Source organism: Zeus faber (assembly GCF_960531495.2).
Source record: "Zeus faber genome assembly, chromosome: 14".
Taxonomy (NCBI): Eukaryota; Metazoa; Chordata; class Actinopteri; order Zeiformes; family Zeidae; genus Zeus; species Zeus faber.
This window is the reverse complement of record NC_137200.1, coordinates 29810739-29829801: the sequence shown is the minus strand read 5'-3', so window position 1 is coordinate 29829801 and position 19063 is coordinate 29810739. Positions and strand designations below refer to the sequence as shown.

Sequence of the window (19063 nt, the reverse complement as noted above, 5' to 3'; positions counted from 1 at the left end):
TAAGCCTGTGGTGTTAGCCGCTATCGCTTAGTCACTATTTCTGAGGCCGTATCTGAGCTCATGTGCATAAATTCCATTGCCTGCGGACAAATTTCAGATTAGATACCGACCGTGACTGTCCTGCGAGCGGGGAGGAGCGCGCTGAAGTTGCAGATTCAGAGATTGGGAGAAAAATGGAGAGTGTTTGGACTTCAGAGCGCGGGTTTGGGGAGCGGCGGGGAGGCATTTTCTTCATCAGGCCTGTGTGCTTGGCCCAGGGCTTCAGGGGAGAAGCAACTTCCTTCCCGGGAAGTTCCACGAGTAGTTCCCCGGAATCCCAAGCGGAAACTTTGACGATAATTACGGAAGCAGAAATAGCAAAGCGGAGGTAGTGGCGGAAGTGGCTCTCGGCGGGCCTCACCCGGCCTCATCCCTTTCCGACGTGCTTCACAGAGCAGGTACAGCGCCGGGCTTTGGGGACGGGGGGCCGCTGGATCGGGGCCAGGCCCGCCGCAAAGTGAGTCGGCCCGGCTGCCGGAGCGGACCCCGAGGGGTCATCTCTCCATCATAGTTTGATGGGGACTGAAAGCTCCCCGCTCTAACTAGTGCTCTGCCCTTGAATGATAGATGGCCCCTCCAGGGACTCGCATTGTGCGGGTCTGCCGTGAATTTCCTCATTTTCAGTGAGACAGAAGAAGTGGAATTGAGCGGCTCCGTCTCCACCGCTCAATCTTTCAGTCCGTGGACATTATCTCTTACATTTCAACGCGGTTCAAGGACCTCGCTCGCTCAACGGGAAGAACGGCTGCGATTCAGCACGGCAATTATTTTGTTTATTGAACAGAGAACCGCAGCATTTCTTCAAGCTAATGGGAGAGGGGAGGCAAAATGTGCCGAAACCCAAATCTGACTGTGACATCTTAATGGGAGGTTCATTTCCAAGGCTGCGGCTCTGCCTCATCACGCAGCCATCGACATGCGACGTATTAACGGACATACGAACAGAGAGCCGTCAACACATCTGGCGTGTTTGCGCGAGACATCACTGAGCGGAACGTGAAAAGTCTTTTAGCAGAAGATCTGCTTTGCTCCGCTTCTTGCAGGAGCGGAAAGATTAATTTTTTCCTTATCACACACGCCCAACAAAGTCGCACATACAGGACGGCGTCTCCCTTCCTCCGGTACCCAGGCATCTCAAAGCCCTTCAGGAACAAGCAAACCAAGAAGCAGCGCTCCACCTTCAACCGGAACCACAGTCTGGTGCTTGAGGAGGGAGCACCCTGCTCGCTCTTTGTGCTGTTTGGACAAAAACACAGCCCCTCACCGAGGCACAAACGTCATCATTGTTGAACAAATATCAACCAAAATGTCATTTTTTTCACACTGATAAATCCAAATGGTGGTTATGTAATGAAGCTACACACTTGCAGATCCTGAAGCCTGCCGATCTCATGCGCAGGGCTAGGGAAACGCACACGGAGCGTGGGCGCGGCGGCGGCGTAGCGGGCAGAGCCGTCGCCGCGCGGCTCCCGAGGCCCCCGAGGCCCCCGAGGCACCAATCTGGTCCTGAGGAAGAGGCTTTGGTGCCTCTCGTGTGCGAATATCTGCTGCCCCCACAGCGGAGCGCCCTCCCATTCAAGGTGTCTCCCTGACCAGCGGAAGGAGGAAAACCACTTTACAACTTACAATCCCCAGGTCTTCCAACTATGAAGGTAAAGTTTTCGGCGCTCTGCGACTGGAGTTTGTCGGATTGAAGTGGGAAGTTTATCCACCTAACCGTGGCATTGTCAGTCATGCAGCAACACTGTAAATAAGTGGCCAAATAAAGCTTTGGGCTCTCCAGGGTAATTATTTAGCTCTTACTCATTCAGAGCTGGGAAACCCCGCGGGACACGACAACTTCAGTACAAATATATGTGTACAGAAAGTCCCCCACTGTGCACGAAGGCCGCTTTACTTTCAGAGCACAGTTCCAAGTGTAGGCTTATTAAGCAAGTGAAGTTAGCTTGCTTCAGCGAAGCGTGACTCGCAAAATATCCATAACACCCTGGAGATCAGAGACAAGAGCAAGTCAATTAATCAGCACTTGATTGAAGCGGGAGGGAAAACGGAGGATTGATGGAGGAAGACAACGTTTTGTCACCCGTCTGTCAATACGACAGTCCAATCAGTGACACTGAGCGTGTGGGTGGTGCACGGGGGTGCGTTTCAAAGGATAGTGAGGAACCGGGAAGAAATCACAGGTGAAAATAAATAATTGCTTCTGTAGTTTTCAACCCAGGACCTGTTCAAATTCTGCTTCCCATCATTAATATTCTTTCAAAGCACAATTTACTGTTGAGATACTTACCACTCTGCTGTACTCAAACTCAGTTCAATGGGTTAGGCTTCAATAAAAAAAAAACGTAGATTCTCCATTTCCAATCTCCATTACAAACAAAGCAAACATGAAAATAATCAAAAGTGGTCGCAAACTGCATTTTATCCGTTTTTTCGGGGTTTCATTGACTCCTTCCCACTTCTGCAAATCAGCTCTTTTGGCTGCGTCCGCACACATGTGAGAGACAAGAAACAGGAAGTTGCGTCGCTTTCGCGACACAAACTCCTGTAGCCAATGGTACGTGTTGGATTTAAATTTGCAATTGCAAAAAGTGCTTTTAAATAAAATGTGATATTGTTATAATTGTAAACAGTGGGAAGCTGCAGCAGAGAGGTCAGCGTTTCAGTCGTAAAGCATTCAGCGAGGTTGTGCTATAAACAAATATACCCTTTTAAATGATGGGACCCATCATTTTAATAAGGCCTGAGTTGAAAAATTGCGAAGCTATCTGTTCACATAATAAAGCCGTTAATTCCAAATTCAGAATTCTTTGAATTGTTAACACACAGAAGGGTTATTGTAGGTTCTCGCATTTTGTCTTGATCCTTAATTAGTGAAATGTCGACCATAAACTCAGTGCAGTGGAGAGCCCCATGCCCCCCATACGCCCCATGCCCCCCATACGCCCCATGCCCCCCATACGCCCCATGGCCCCCATACGCCCCATACACCCCATGCCCCCCATACGCCCCATACACCCCATGCCCCCCATACGCCCCATGCCCCCCATACGCCCCATGCCCCCCATACGCCCCATGCGCCCCATAAGCCCCATGCGCCTTATGCCCCCCATACGGCCCATATGCCCCATGTGCCCCATGCCCCCCATGCCCCCCCATCACCCCCATGCGCCCCATATGCCCCATGTGCCCCATGTGCCCCATGCCCCCCATGTGCCCCATGCCCCCCATCTCCCCCATGCCCCCCATGTGCCCCATGTGCCCCATGTGCGGATGTATTTCTTGGGCTTTCTGAGCCGTAGAAGTAGAAGCCCTGCACAAGCAGGTGAGTGGTGAGCCCAGATCAAGACCCTTGCCCCCGGAAAGAAAGGAGTTCACTCTCCTTTTGTGATTAGCAGCGAGGATGTAAATGTTTGTTTCTGGAGGAAAGAAAATGGCTGAACGCAGGGAAATCAAAGGTGGACTAAATGGACACTCGAGGAGGCCGGTAACCGTGTGGGCGCAAAGCACCGGCGAGTGCAGCACTAGAGAAAGTCACGGCGATCCGCCTTAAAAGCACATTCTTATTCCTGTGTTTGTATGGAAATTGAATCAAAGGAAGTTAAACACTGCGGCACGACAGCGATGGAGACGGAATGGAATGAGAGCAGCTTGAAATGCACTGTGGGGGCCGTGGCATCACGAAAGGCTCTGCGTGCTGGAGAATGTGGAGTGTAGGACTCAAAAAAGAAAAAAAAAGAGAAAGAATGAAATGTTCAGACAAAGGAGGAGGTTTGTAAAGCAGCTGCACGGCCCCAGACTGAACATGACTGATGGTTGCAAAACAAGACTAGTATATGTTGTATTAAAACATAACAGGGAAATATAATGAAATGGTTAGCTTTAATTATTATTATTATTATTATTATTATTATTATTATTATTATTATTATTATTATTATTATTATTATTATTATTATTATCAGGGGTCCCGCCCCAAAGGGACCCCTATTCTTTTCCCGACGCGACTATCACGCAGAGGAGTGTGCATATATGTTAGTATGACTGGTGTGCAGCTACGGACATTGTTGGGACACTGAGTTCCCCGGACGTAGAATACCTGGCTTTGAAATGCAGAACCTTCTTTATCACATCACTGGAAATGAAAAAGGAGGAGGCATTGAAGAGTGGCGACAGGGAAGAGTTAAAGTGGCGTTTGGCAAGGCAGTTACATACATTTGTATTAGTCCTTAGATATTAAGCAAATATTCATAATTAATGGGAGTCTACAATAAACCTTATATTTCATAGTCAAAGCCAGATGTGTTGCCATTATCACATACAGTAATTGTGTGTGTGTGTGTGTGTGTGTGTGTGTGTGCGTGCGTGTGTTTACTAGTGTGAAGTTATTCAAGTCCAAGCTTTGTCTCTGGGAAGTCATTGACATCCAGGGACGTGTGTCTTGTGGACTGCATAGCATTCAAAGACATCCTGCTTAGACCGACCAGCCCAACCAATGCTGCCAACTGGTGCTGCATTTTACAAAACTATCATCGGCCACAGAAGGGTTTTCACACCGCAGGAAGTTCTGAGAACCTTTGGAGGAAGCGACCCTTCCTTTTGTGCCCACCCTGCATGATCCAGGAGCGATCGTTACTGTTAAAACAGCGTTCTTGAGGGACATTTCAGCTAAACCGCACAAGAGGATCATTCAGCGAACGGTCGAACACATGAGCAGGAGAAATGCTCCTGTGAAAAAACACATGAAAAGAAAGACACTTAATTTCAAGTAAACGTGTCATTACTGATGACATGAGGTGTACGTAAAACAAAACAGCGTCCCTCCGCCCCGCCCTCGCTGTGGACACGGTGGAATCAGAGCGACCCCCCCATCCCGTCAGGTTTACCTCGGTGCGACCCGACCGGGCCCCGTGGCCCTGGGTGGCGACCGGCCCACGGCGACGGGAGAACACAGCGGATCACCGTACAGACCTGCTATCACAGTCTGCATGACCCACACTGACACCTCATATATCGGCCTCTGAGAGTAGAGTTGTACTACCACCAGCATCAGGGTGACCTACAGCAATGACAAACCCTGGTTCACAGCCACACGCAGACGGCTGCTTTTTGTTACTTGTGCTGCGTTCACAGAACCCGGATGACTGTAATACATACCTAAAAGGACTAAACTCGACCCTTTGTATTGCCGCTTGCAGTAATTATTGTTATTATTTTTATCATCATTATATAAATTAAATAAATATCATATATAAAATACAATTATTTATATATATATATATATGTATATACACTTTATGATCCTAGTCAGAACAGTAGATAAAGTATTGTGGTGTGCAGGATGGCGTCAATAATTTTGAATTTGTTCATCTGTTAATTCAGTGCCAACTGAATGAAAGTAAAACATCCAGCCTTTGGTTTTCCTCTTGCACCTCCTGATCTTTGCACACATTCAAGACGGTGAAGAGCGTGGAACAGAATTGCAGCTTGGGAACTAAACAACCAGGCTTACCTGCATAAACACCCTTTTCACCTGCCCGCTGTACCATGTTGTGACTCCACGTCATGGGACTCATATCCAATTCTTAGCAGAGTGTGATAGCAGAGCTATTTTCAGATCATGTGGATTCATTACTATTTCCAAATCATTTTGAATGAATAAAAAAAAAAGTTCTTAAATTATAAATACAGCACAGTCATGCAAAGTTGAGAAGGCTTCTTCTAAATAAATCCAATCCAAAGCAGGGCCTTGTAGTTCATTTCTGCATAAATATCAGATTGCATATTGCATACTTCCAAATGTGATTGGTTAATCACCTTGATTGTGCGGGTAAAACAGTTTTAATTGGGCATTATGGTTGTGTTCGGGTGAATTCACTTCAATAATTACAGGTGATTGGCTCATGCAACGTAATGTTCTCCTGCATGTGCTGAAAAGAGCTGATTTCCATGAGCTCAGACGAGGCGTGCACACACTCACGACGTCTGCTGCTTGACTTGATATCGTCAAGGAAAGCGGAAAGGATTGTGAAGGAAAGCGTTTCTGAACATCCGCTTGGTTATTGGCCAATGAGCAGAAGGTGGCATTGTGGAACTTAAAAAATTGGGAACGCAGAACATGCAGGCAGCCGACAATAAAAGCCAAAAAGGCAATAATCGCTTGCTGACATTTATGTGGACAACAATGAAGACCATGCGAGCGCGGCAAAGCGCTAATGGAGGCCGTGACATAATACGCTCCTACAGCAAATTAAAGGCACATTTAGCACAAATACATTTGGCTATTTGCTAAACCCCCTATTCATTTTCTTATAACCTTTTTTATAATTATCTACTGTTTAATAGCTACATCGGGGGATCATGGGAAAATGAGGCTATTAAAAAGTATAAATATGTAAATATACGTAAGTAGTATTACATGACATATTATTTATATCATATAATATATATGAAGTATATAATTTTAATTTCATATTTCTGTAATTATTATTTCACATCATATATGAGGTTTATTCTCAGTTTTTGTTCAATGTTTTTTTTATTTTTAGGTTTATTGTACAATGATTATTATTGTTATTTTTACTATTGCCAACCTTATTCTTAGTGCATACTGTCCTATTATTGTCTTATTTTGATTCGAATCACATTATTATTTTCGACTTTTTTATCTGAACAGCTATGCCTGTCTATCTGTCTGTCTATCTATCTATCTGTCTGTCTGTCTATCTATCTATCTATCTATCTATCTATCTATCTATCTATCTATATATCTGTCTGTCTGTCTGTCTGTCTGTCCGTCTGTCCGCCTGTCCGTCCATCCATTTTTGTTATAGAGAACCACCACCAACCCTCCTCTTTGGTGAATTGTTTTACCATGTTTTGGTCTATGAACAACTAATCACTACAGAACATAGAACCAAACAACATTTACACAGAAACATAAATACTGAAAAACAGTCACTTAAGTCCAGAAAAACTGGAATTATAACTGGTCACGTGTCCTCTTCCTGTCATAGTTATGACATTAAATGAGGAGAGGAGATGATGAAGATTATTATGATTATTGGTATTATTATTATTATTATTATTATTATTATTATTATTATTATTATTATTATTATTATTATTATTATAATTTGTGTTGTTGTTGTGTTTGTTATTGTTATAATAATAACAATAATAATAATAATAATAATAATAATAATAATAATTACACTAATAATAATAATAATAATAACAATAAAAATAATAATAATAATAATAATAATTATTATTATTATTATTATTATTATTATAATTTTTGTTGTTGTTGTGTTTGTTATTGTTAGAATAATAACAATAATAATAATAATAACACGTATAATAATAATAATAACAATAATAATAATAATAATTATTATTATTATTATTATTATTATTATTATCATTATTATTGTTGTTGTTGTTGTTGTTATTATTATCATTATTATTATTGCTGTTGTTGTTGTTGTTGTTGTTATTATTATATACTAATGTTTTTACCCTGAAATTGCCCTTGATTAGAAAAACTGATCTAAACTAAACTAATGCTTGCTTCGTGGGGCATGTTCTTAAAAAACGTATGAGAGCTATTTGGGTCAGTGTAATCCTAATGGGTATAGTCAGGGTTGCAATTATTCAGCCCCCATTTCCAGGTTTGACATTTTGTTTTAAAGAAAATGGAGAGAGAGAGGGAGAATGAAACAGAGATAAAAGCAGTGTATTAAGTTTACCCAGATGCAAGTTCACTCGCATTTTAAAATAGACTTGGAAAAGAAAACTTTTGGATGTTGTAAAAGTCACTGCGATGCGAGCGATGTCAACCAAGTGGGAATAGAGTCGGGTGATGACATTCACAAAAAACGGCCAAGCAAAGCTTCTCCGTCTTTCGAGTTTCATCTGTTTTTTCGTGTGTCTCCGGTGTAAAGGTTTGAAAGACCTCGGGCTTTGTTTGGATTGGAAAACGTAGGTTTTATTCCATTTGTTTTTTGTTTTGTTTTGTCACCAAACCCATTCTTTTGAGTTCCGTGACGGGCGGAACGTGAGCGACTACGTCTCCTTTGTGTGCTCACTGAAAAGACATTTGTATTTAACGTATTTATTTTATTTTGTTGTACCTCTACTGCTTGGTCTGGAGAAGAAGCTTTTAGTTGTCTGTGAGGACTGAGAGAGAGAAAGAGAGAGAAGGTGTTTTGAGTGCTTGAATAATAATAATAATAATAATAATAATAATAATAATAATAATAATAATAATAATAATAATAATAACAATAATAATCATCATCATCATCATCATAATCATAATAATAATAATTATCATAATAATAATAATAATAATAATAATTATTATTATTATTATTATTATTATTATTATCATAATAATTATCATAATTATCATAATTATCAAAATAAAAGTGTAATAATAATAATAATAATAACAATAATAGTATTATTAAATATAGCTGCAGGCAGCAATACACGGGGTCCAGTTTAGTCATGTTAGGTTTGTATTACAGTTTTCTGAGTTTCCGTAATGCCGGGATCAGCCTAAACAAATTCAGCCCGATTTTGACCCAATTTTATCGGGTTTTGTCGATTTCTGTCTATAATGGGAAATTACTTCATATCATTACTAACACTTTGATTACAATATATTAATACTAATGTTATAACTAAATACATTTGAAGATATACATATAACCAATTTATTCAATTTAAGATGACATATAAGCAATTTGATGGTTAAATAATACAACCTGATGTTGTTGCCATTATAACTTATGTTATAACGGCAAGAAATCTCACTTTGACTTTAACATAATATATAGTTTATTGTGGACTAACAGTAGTTTGGAATTTGACTTTTGTATTTTTTATAACTGCTTGCATAGATGTGTGTTTTGCCACGTTATTCTCTTCCCTGTCATCACTATTTAATGCCTTCTCCTTTTTCAAATGAAGCCCTCTACGTTGAGCTGCTGGCAGCTGCATGTAGATGAAAAGAACCGTCCATGTTTGCCTGTAAACCAGCACTTCTCTTGTTATAACTCATCGTGTTGCCTGTGGAAATGGAGCTGCACTTTCCACCCTGTGGAAGGCGGTGTAGCGGTGATCCACTGCGTTCTCCTTTCTGCTCGGGCGGTTAATAAAGTGCTTGAGCTTCAGTAGTTGTCGTCTTATATTCCCTTGTGTGCTGTGTCGCACAATGATGACGCAGGGACGGACAGGTGACCGTTGGATGTCTGTGGTGCAACAATGATGAGTGACGTAATGACACAGTGACGACTCTACGTGATAAATTATAGTTTTCTGAGGCCTAGTTTTCCGATGCATTCTGAGTCCATGTAACGCATCATGGACTCCTACAATTTGTATGTTACGACTGGCTCGAATCCTTCAAAATAAGGAGGGACACAACACATCCAACCCAGCGTTAGATGCCAACAGAATGCATTTATTTGCAGAAAGGGCAAAAGAGATAAAATATCAAATGAAAAGCCATCGTCAAGCAGGTAAGACGATGCACACACCCACACACACAAACACACTTGCACTTTGCAGCCACTACAGACCGATGGAGTCTACACCACGCACCTTGCAAGATGCAAATACACGCCCAGAGCCACATTTTGCACATATATAACGAATTGGATGACAATTCACAAAGCGAATGTCACAAGGCTCCACCACTCAACCGGAAGTTATAGAAGGATGGTAAATCGGCGATGTGCGAACTCTCTGCTACTTCCGGTAAAATTGTATCGGTTTTTCACTAATTCCTGCTCCAAATACAGTTCGAAATGGATCAAACTTGAACCACGAGATTCCTGAGACATCCTGGATCTAACGAGATCTCAAATATGTATGTGGGTTCAGCGATTGTTGTTTTCCAGGCCCTTTCTGCCCCAGAAAATGCCAATAATAATAATAATAATAATAATAATAATAATAATAATAATAAGGCTTAACATATCACAGTCAGACAGACAAATACAAAGACCTGGCTCCTCTTGCTGCAGGAGAGGGGTTTTCAGAAGCCTGTCAGGGTGGAGGTCAAGTGGAGGTCTTCATGGGTCAATCCTGGATTTGGGTCCGTTGCGTTCAGGTTCAGGTCACGTTCTCTTTCCTTGGGTCCTGGGTCTGTATGTCGTCATGTGTAATACCTGGATGGTCTGTAATATCTCTTTATAAAAAAAAAATTTGCTCCATTCGCATCTTGGTTTCCGTTTCCGAATCTTTGGTCACCTGTGAAGACCTGTAACATGAATCCGCTCAGGAAGCAATACCTTGGCTTCCCCCCGTTGTCTGCGTACTTAGTGCAGCAATTCTCCACGCGAGCTACACGAATAACGGGCAGCCAGCCGGTCATTATCCCAAATAAGCCCCAGCGGGGTGACGCAGCACCCAAACACCAAACACTTGGGGTCCTGTATCACTCTAAAGGGGGTTAGACTGGCTGCACGATATCCCTCTTACTACACAGCTACTTACAGTACTAAATGAACAAATACATTGAGACGGAACATTGATTTGAAATGATTTAATAACTAGTATGGTCATTTTTAAAAAATGTACTACATTTTTCTTTACTTCCCCCTACGCATGCCATGTTTACTGTTATCAATGGGAAATTTAAGAAGATAGCAGAGCACGCGAGGTGGCGGGAGATGAGATTGCCCCTGACAGCGGTCGTTATTCAGAAATAACTGACCGCCGATCACCGCTGTGTGACCCGCCGGAATGCAGTATTCCACAGAGCCTCGGTGTGATAAGGATATCAAATCAAAGCGTCCAGCATACGATCCCAAACTACAGCAACCCTCCATCATCACCCCTCATGTCCCCATCCTTCCCTCTGTGCTGTGGATGTCTCACACGGCTCCCCATCGATCCTGGCGGCGCGCGACACCGCCGCCGTGGGGGCTGAGGTGGGGGCTGAGGTGGGGGCTGAGGTGGGGGCTGAGGTGGGGGCTGGGGTGGGGGCTGGGGTGGGGGGAGTCAGCATTTGCAGTCAAACAGAGGGAGGAGCGGTGTGAAGTCTGAGGGAAAGGCAGCCCCCCACGCCCTCCCCCACCACGCCTGTGGGCAGGGGATCAGACGATGTGGGAGCTGCCTTCGACACTCCACACCTTCCGCTGGCGCTGACGCCCTGATGCAAGCGGCACACAAACCCCCCCCCGCAGGGGAGGGGGCGTCCGCCTGCTTGTTAAGAGGTTAAAAAGGGGAATTTTTCACACGTCTTTCACATATTTCATATCAAGCCCTGACGATTTCATTTTCCTGATCATAGCTCACATTTCTAAATATTTTATATTGTTCCTATTTTGGGGATTTGGAGAAAACAAATGATGAATATCAAGTTACTCAAACCGTAATGAAGCCTTTATGCCAAATGTAAGTATACATATCATATTGATAATTGATAATTGATAATGATCATTTGCTTAAACTATGACTAAGTGTTATTGAATGAATGGAATTTACGTATATAATTGCGGTGAAATCGAAGTAACTTTGCCAAAAAACATTGTTACAGTATACTTTTCATAACCTTTCATATCATATCGTATTGTTACCAAAACTCAATAGAGACAATATTAAAAATCACAAAAGCCCTCCTCTCCATCACAGACACAAATGCGCAGTGAGCCAGTCCTGAACACAGAGTGAACTATAAAAGCTTGTGTTTCTGTTTTTTCTTTTCCCGGGTCCAGGAGAAGATTTATTCCGGGCAGATGTTTTTGGAGGGTGAAAAATACTATTTTGTCTCAAAGCCATTGACTGTTCCAGTTGGCCTATTTGAGTCATCCTTCATAGATATATGTGTGTGTGTGTGTGTGTGTGTGTGTGTGTGTGTGTGTGTGTGTGTGTGTGTGTGTGTGTGTGTGTGTGTGTGTGTATGGACGTTTTTTACTTACTTTTTTGTACTTTTATGGGTATGTAAACAACAAAGCCAACTATGACTATTGATGTACTGTAATTGTGCTCAGATGTTGCAGGTTTGGTTTGTTATTTACCAAATATTTAAAGTGGTAATGCACAACTTATTTTGTGAAAACTAAAATCCTTTAACCTTCCATGTTCAAAAAAACAACAGTCATGAGTTGGCTCTCAGTTGTGAATGGAATTCTCTGAAGAATCATTGAATTCTGTCAAAATAATTGATTTGGGTGGAATGTGAAGTGAAAATCAGTCAATGTGTATTGTGGAAAGAGCCTGAGAGCTTGTTTGCCATGGTCTTTAATTTAGTCCTCGGTAATTATTTTCTGTTTGTGACTCGAACGTTCACTCGCTCGCCCACTCAGACTCCCGACTCATTTAAACGATTTGTTCGCCACGGATGAATTGTTTTCGAGTCTTGCATCGCTAACCATGAGTAGACCAACATTAGAGGAAGCACAGTTCTAAGGGTTTGTGAGGTTCTGTGACATGTTTAGAGGTTGGAATGTTATGGCTTTGCCTTGTTTGGAGCTAAATAATCCTAAATCATCCATTCATATCAACTGGTTGAGACGTCTTTTTAAATGGGTGGACTAGCAACACCCTGAGGTGACAGAACTTGGCAGCTGATAAAAACTATTTGCATATCTAGCGATAACCTGCAAAAGAAGATTTCAAACAAGTATTTATTATCTAATACACTTCAAGAAAATAAAGTAAGGATACACAACATTAAAAACAGTGACAGGTGAAGTGAATAACATTGATCATCTGGTTCCAGTGTCACCTGTCAAATGCTGTATTAGGCAGCAAGTGAACAGTCAGTTGTTGAAGTTGATGTGTTGGAAGCAGGAAAAATGGGCGTGGTCAGGATCTGAGCCACTTTGACAAGGAGCACATTGTGATGCTGGACGACTGGGTCAGAGCATCTCCACAAGCACAGGTCTTGTGGCTGTTCCCGCTGTGCAGTGGTTACTACCAAAAGTGTCCAAGGAAGGACGACCGTGAACTGGTGACAGGGTCATGGAGCCCAAGGTTCATTGATGCACGTGGGGAGTGAAGTCCAGTCCGTCTGGTTCGATCCCACAGAAGAACTACTGCTGCACAAAGTGTTGAAACAGTGAATGTTGCTATGATAGAAAGGTGTAGAACACACAGTGCATGGCAGCTTGCTGCGTATGGGAGCTCACAGTGTCCATGCTGACCCCTGTCCACCCCTGAAAGCACCTACAATGGACACGTGGGTGTCACAACTGGACCATGGAGCAATGGAAGAAGGTGGAGGTCTGATGAATCACCTTTTCTTCTACACCATGTGGATGGGTGGGGTTAGGGTCTGATCCGATGGAGCATCTGTGGGATGTGCTGGAACAACAAGCCCGATCCATGGGGGCCCCACCTCCAACTTCCAGGACTTAAAGGATCTGCTGCTAACGTCTTGGTGCCAGATACCACAGAACACCTTCAGAGTCTGGTGGAGTCCATGCCTCCACCTCACAGCTGTTTGGTGGCACCAGGGGGAGCTACACAGTATTAGTGCTTAGTAGTGGTGGTTTAAATGTCGTGGCTGATCGGTGTAGTTCCTTGTGCTCGACTAAAAACAAATCCAATGCAGAAAAGTTTTCTGTTTTTTTCTAAGGACACATCTGGAAGTGAACTTCTGGATATTAATACAAATTATTTGTGCCATTTACGAAAAGGAAACAGCGACTTTGTAATTTTTTTCAAAATCCAGCCTTGGTTAGAAACCACTGTCTGGTGGATCTACAAGAGCACAACATTTAAAGTACAACATTAATTGGTCTGGTAAATGTTTTTATTTGCTTTTGTTTTCCCGCATGAGGCGTAACGGAGCATCAATAAGGAATTAAAACAGCGTAAGGGCCTCATCAACTTGCTTCCCGGGTCGACAGAAAAAGAACGGATTAACCGGAAACAATGGATGAACATACGGGAGCAGAGCTGCCGTGGAGGAGCACATGGCCGCCGTCTGCACGTGAAGACTCGCGGGAAGACTCCCGCTAAATGTCGGGAAGCTCGCTCTCATTTAGGGCTTGATCGGCGAGCGTTGCCTGCGCCCGTCGCGAGATGCACTTTCGCCCGGCACCGGGGGGTGTGACATTTTGCGGAGTCATTATGTCGCTGTCCGTCATGAAGGAGAACGGCGCTTGCATTGTCTTGAAAAAATGGCATTTTATTTCCCCTTCGCTGCCGAACAGTCGCTGCGTGCACGCGACTTAACCTCCGGCGGTTGCGTCATCAAAATCACCTTGATGCAAAATGAAATAAAAGAGGGTGGAGAAGGTTTTGACCCCTTTGACTTTACAACAGGGGGACTGGAATAATTTGCTTAATCAATGTCAAGAGAAAAGAAAGAGGGGGCAGAAAACAAGACGAATCAAAGTGAACTCAAAGTACACGAGCGAAACACAGAATAATTGATTCTGTGAGATTTCATCGCCGGTTCGAGTCGATATTCCACCGGTGACGTCACCTGCTTTGGGACCCGTGCGTTGCCCTGCGGGCACCGACAGAAAGAAGGGTCCCAAAATGCCAGGAAAGCTTAATATTTAATCCACCTCTTTGACTGATATGATAATAGGAAATCATAAATAAACTTAATTTAAGAACATACAGTTTTTAAACCCAGGTTGGAATTCTCTCTTCACCGCACTCTATAATAGAAAAACTATGTTAAAGATAGATTGATAAATAAATGTATAAATAAATGTTTAATAATTAAATTAAAAATATATCAAATATAAACTAAAAATACAGATATAATACATACATTCAGTGTATATGAAAAATATGTTTATTTTTTTCTATTTATGGTTTTTTTTTTTTTGTTTTTTTTTATAAATGTTGATTTCTTCATAGTGATCTAGTCCATAGCCTCTATTGGCCACTTACGGTCCTCGGGCCATAGTTTGGGCTGGCAACTTCAATATTTGATGGAGAGAGCATTGCCAGAGACACGATTAAAGACGCCCTCACGTCTCTTCGTTTCGTCCAGTTGTTTTTGTCGCTTGACCTCCATTGGCTTCCATTTTGGGTGCACTGTCCTCACCCCAGGTGAGCCCAGACGTCGGGCGGAGCGCGGCGGGGTTTCCATGCCATCATCTCTATACACGCCCTCACTTTCACCCCGAGACGGTGAGAATCCTCCCCCAGGGAGCGGAGCGTGGCGGTTGGGGCCGGCGGGTGCGGCGCCGGCACTCACCCCGCCCGGTGTGATTAAACAGTCGTCTTCCACCTCGTCCCCGCTGTCACGGACGCTCCGTGCCGAGCCCACGCTGAGGTGCGGCAGAGGTTATTCTTTATTTATTTATTTATTTTTCGACCCAGGCTGCTCGAATTATTCATTTGTTTTCGTTTTCCCACGAATCCGCGGCGGGTGACGGGTGCCGGGGAAGCGGAAAGCTCAAGTGTCGCACTGTGCGTCTGAGTAGCTGCTGTCCTCATGTGGCTCCCCCTCATGTTCCATTCACACCAGGTTACTCCCAGTCCTTCACAATGGTCGTCCCTGTTGTGGAGGGTGTTCAGTGCCGCCGCCCCTTCCCGTCGCTCCTCATCCTTCCACTCGATTTCCTCAGAATGTGCCATTGTGATGCGTCTGGGTTATTGACGATGTACTGTTCGCAGGTTGAGTGGCGCTTAGAAGTAGCCCGTTTGTAAGACCTCGTGCCAAGGCACCGGACGCGCCAAAGTGATCTCCATTTAACTTATCTGGGTAGTTTTACCTGGGTGGTTGTGAGGTTTCATAGAGATGGAAGCAGCTATTTTCTTCAATGCGATCAGTGATCAGTTATTTCTGAATTGTGGCTCCGCCTCCATGCTAATGCTAATGCTAATGCTAACACTAGCCGGTGGCAAAATATCGTGACGCTACATAGAAAACACAACAACAAAGACTCGAACATAAACGAAGGCAGACGCGTCCAATTTCACATCTCAGCAACAGTAAATATGTTACGTGAGGCCAGGTTCACACTGCACGCTCAGCTCGCATTTATCGCTCAGATCTGATCATTTTGTTTGGCTGTATTGACATTATTTTTAAAATGTGGCCAAAATCAGATTCCGGTGTGAAGGGGTCACGGTCCCGAACTGACCTGCACGCTCACGAGCAACAAAGACGTCACGCGCCGCACGCCGCCGTACGGAGCTAAACATGGACGGCAAATGCAGGGTGGTTGTGGGGCGACGTGGGAGCCTGCACCTCGGCTCCAGCTCCTGGATGAAATCTTTAAATCCAGACAGGGGCGCGGCGCTGTTTTTGTTTTTTGTTGCCACACACACACACACACACACACACACACACACACAGTATGTTAGATTCGGTGCTATTCATAAAACACGGTGAGTGTGGCTGCTGGGTCGGTCTACTTATCTATTTATTTATCTGTCATTTACTTTCCCTCCACGTGCTGTATACGCTGCTTAGCTGTGTGGGCGGCCGCAGTGCGGGTGGGGGTGCCGTGGTGGGGGCGGCCGCGCTGCACCTCGCTCTGCTCGCCGGTCCCAAAGTCGGGTTGAAATTCCAAGTCCATTCTCGATACACGGGGGTACTTTTTAAAATCTTTTTACGTCCCTGCCCCGTGAACATTTTGTGCTGCGGGCGGGTCCCTGATCATAGGAAGGTGGGGAAGCCCTGATCTACGGGGACGTGAACGTGGCTTGAATTCCCATTTGACCGTTCAGACTGAGGTGGCGTTGAAAACATGTGACCTGTGTCCCTGCAGGAGCTCACATGTAAGTGGCCCAAAGGTGATTTGTGCTGTTTACACTGTTATGAAAACACAGATCTGAGTCACGTTTGAGAAAAAAACAAATCTGATTCTGGACATTTTAACCTTCAGTGTGAACGTCGCTTTAGTTTTAGTTTCTTTGTTTTTGTTTGTCATTATCCCAAACTCAGATAATTGTCATAAATCCTACTCAATTTGTAGGATTTATGGGAGCAGTGTACTTTTTTACCTCATTTTTTTGGAGGTCGGTCATTTTAGGTGAATAGGAGGATTGGAGGCAATATTGAAAGAAAAAAAGACATTCTGGAACTATGGGCTTGTAACTGGAAATGGGGTCAGTGGGTTGTGGACCTATTTATTTAATTAGGAGCAGTTGACTGCAAATTGGATAATATTCGGGGGGTGTGCAGCTCATTTTGGCACTGTCAATCAATGAGCCATACAGAAATGGCTTTGCCCCGGGGATGCACCGCAACATGTCTGATTTGCTTAAATACAAAGATGTGTGGATTTTTGGAGATTTTTTTATTTCCTCACACAGAAATGTATTGTATTGATTTTTTTCTGCTCAAGGCCATCACATCCATCCAGGTATTCAGCTACAGTCAACCATTAAGACCTTGCTTCATACCACACTGTCTGTCTGTCTGTCTGTCTGTCTGTCTGTCTGTCTGTCTGTCTGTCTGTCTGTCTATCTATCTATCTATCTATATATCTGTCTATATCTAAAGGATGGGGGAACTTTAAACTATATTTTTTATTTTTTATTTTCCACAAGCGCTGCTGAGTTGTTGCAGAATGTCTCCAAACAGCGTTTACACAATGCATTAGCCCCAGAATGGATGACATCAACGGCTGGACTTCACACACACTGGCGCCCATTACGCACTGCATAGCAACTGCTACATAGCAACGGCTGCCGACTGCTTAGCAACAACCGTAAAGAGCTCACCGGGAAGAAGGGGGGGTTTTATACGCTGCTTCACATCACACCTTCTCTCCATCACAGGATCATATCAAAAAAATAATGTTTTTCATTTTCTACATCATTGTTGTACACCGGGCCTGTTCAACCGGTAGTCCAGGGGGTCAAATGTGGCCCCTGCATTTAGATGAATTTGCAATCTAATGAAAAAACAAAAACTCCAAAATAATTAGTCCTTTGGCTGAATGTGACTAAATGTCCTCCGATAAAAAATAAGCAGTTTAGGCTGTTCTTCCACCCATCACCACCTCAACCCATCAAAATGTGCTCACTCACTTTCTGTAAAACTGCTGTCCATTTTTTAAATAGTTTGACATATGACGCATATTTGCTTCGTAATCTGAGTATTACACACAGGAACAGGTGGCAAAGTCACAAAAAGTAACTTTTACCGAGTTTATTTAATGTCATAAATACCGAACAAATATAGAACAAACGTAGGCCTATGTAGAGGCAGCATAAAACAACATGAGAGAATTATATCAGTTATAAGATTTGGTGCATTGTGTTTTTCATTGTTCTACAGCTGGCCAAGCTGTCGCGACAAAACCTTGATTTGCAGGAACCCTAAACTGGTACTCAGCTGAAACAGAAAGCAGCCAAACACCCCTGATATAAACCTTTCCCTTCTTCCCTCCAGACATCCGTTCCCTGCCGGACGTGGCCATGACAGGGAACTGCACCCCGGAGTGCAGCGAGCTGGGCCACTCGGACGCCTGCTGGATGCCCGGCCATCCCTCCCCTGTGCGCAAGGCCACCCGCAACCTGCCCAAACTCTCCACTTTCGTGCCTTACCAGGAGAGAGGGAGCCTGGGGCGGCTGGCCAATGGGAGCGCCAGGCCGGGCGGGGAGGAGCCCCGCTCCCGCCTCCCCCCATCCCGCAGTGCCTACTCCCACTCCCACGGCGGCCCCCAGCCCTCCAGCCGGGACTGTCCGCTGGAGGAGGTGCCCTTGAGCGTGGCCTCCGAGTACCCGCCGCCCACCTCCCCTTCTGCAAACACTCCCAAAAGAGAGATCTACCTATGAGGAGGGAGTACGCCCAGTCTTTCAAAATGTTCTGATCGGTGCATCAAAGAAAAAAAATAAAACGAGAGAGGGACGTCAACCACACGCCCACCTTAAAAGGTGAAATGGGCGCGGTCCCATTCTGTAAACCAATGTCGATTTTTGTTTTTTATTAATCTACTACTCACAGCGTACGGAAAGTAGGCTGTGATTTGTTTCTGTCATTGGCACTATCCTTTCTTTTTTTCTTTTGTTAAGTTATTTACCAGATTATTTATTGTGAATTCCACAAATTGAGTTGACTTTATTTTGCCTATTGTACGAG

General features: G+C 43.9%; 1 protein-coding gene across 1 annotated transcript in view; it reads left to right on the top strand.

The window, feature by feature from the left end:
* Positions 1 to 18759, top strand: part of pcdh1a (protocadherin 1a) — a gene marked incomplete at both ends in the record, with an annotated part of 99758 nt that extends 80999 nt beyond the window's left edge. The window contains one exon of the mRNA XM_080014234.1: positions 18374 to 18759. Coding sequence (XP_079870360.1) covers positions 18374 to 18759 — 386 coding nt within the window. The remainder of the gene's footprint in view (positions 1 to 18373) is intronic.
* Between the last annotated feature and the right edge of the window lie 304 nt (positions 18760 to 19063).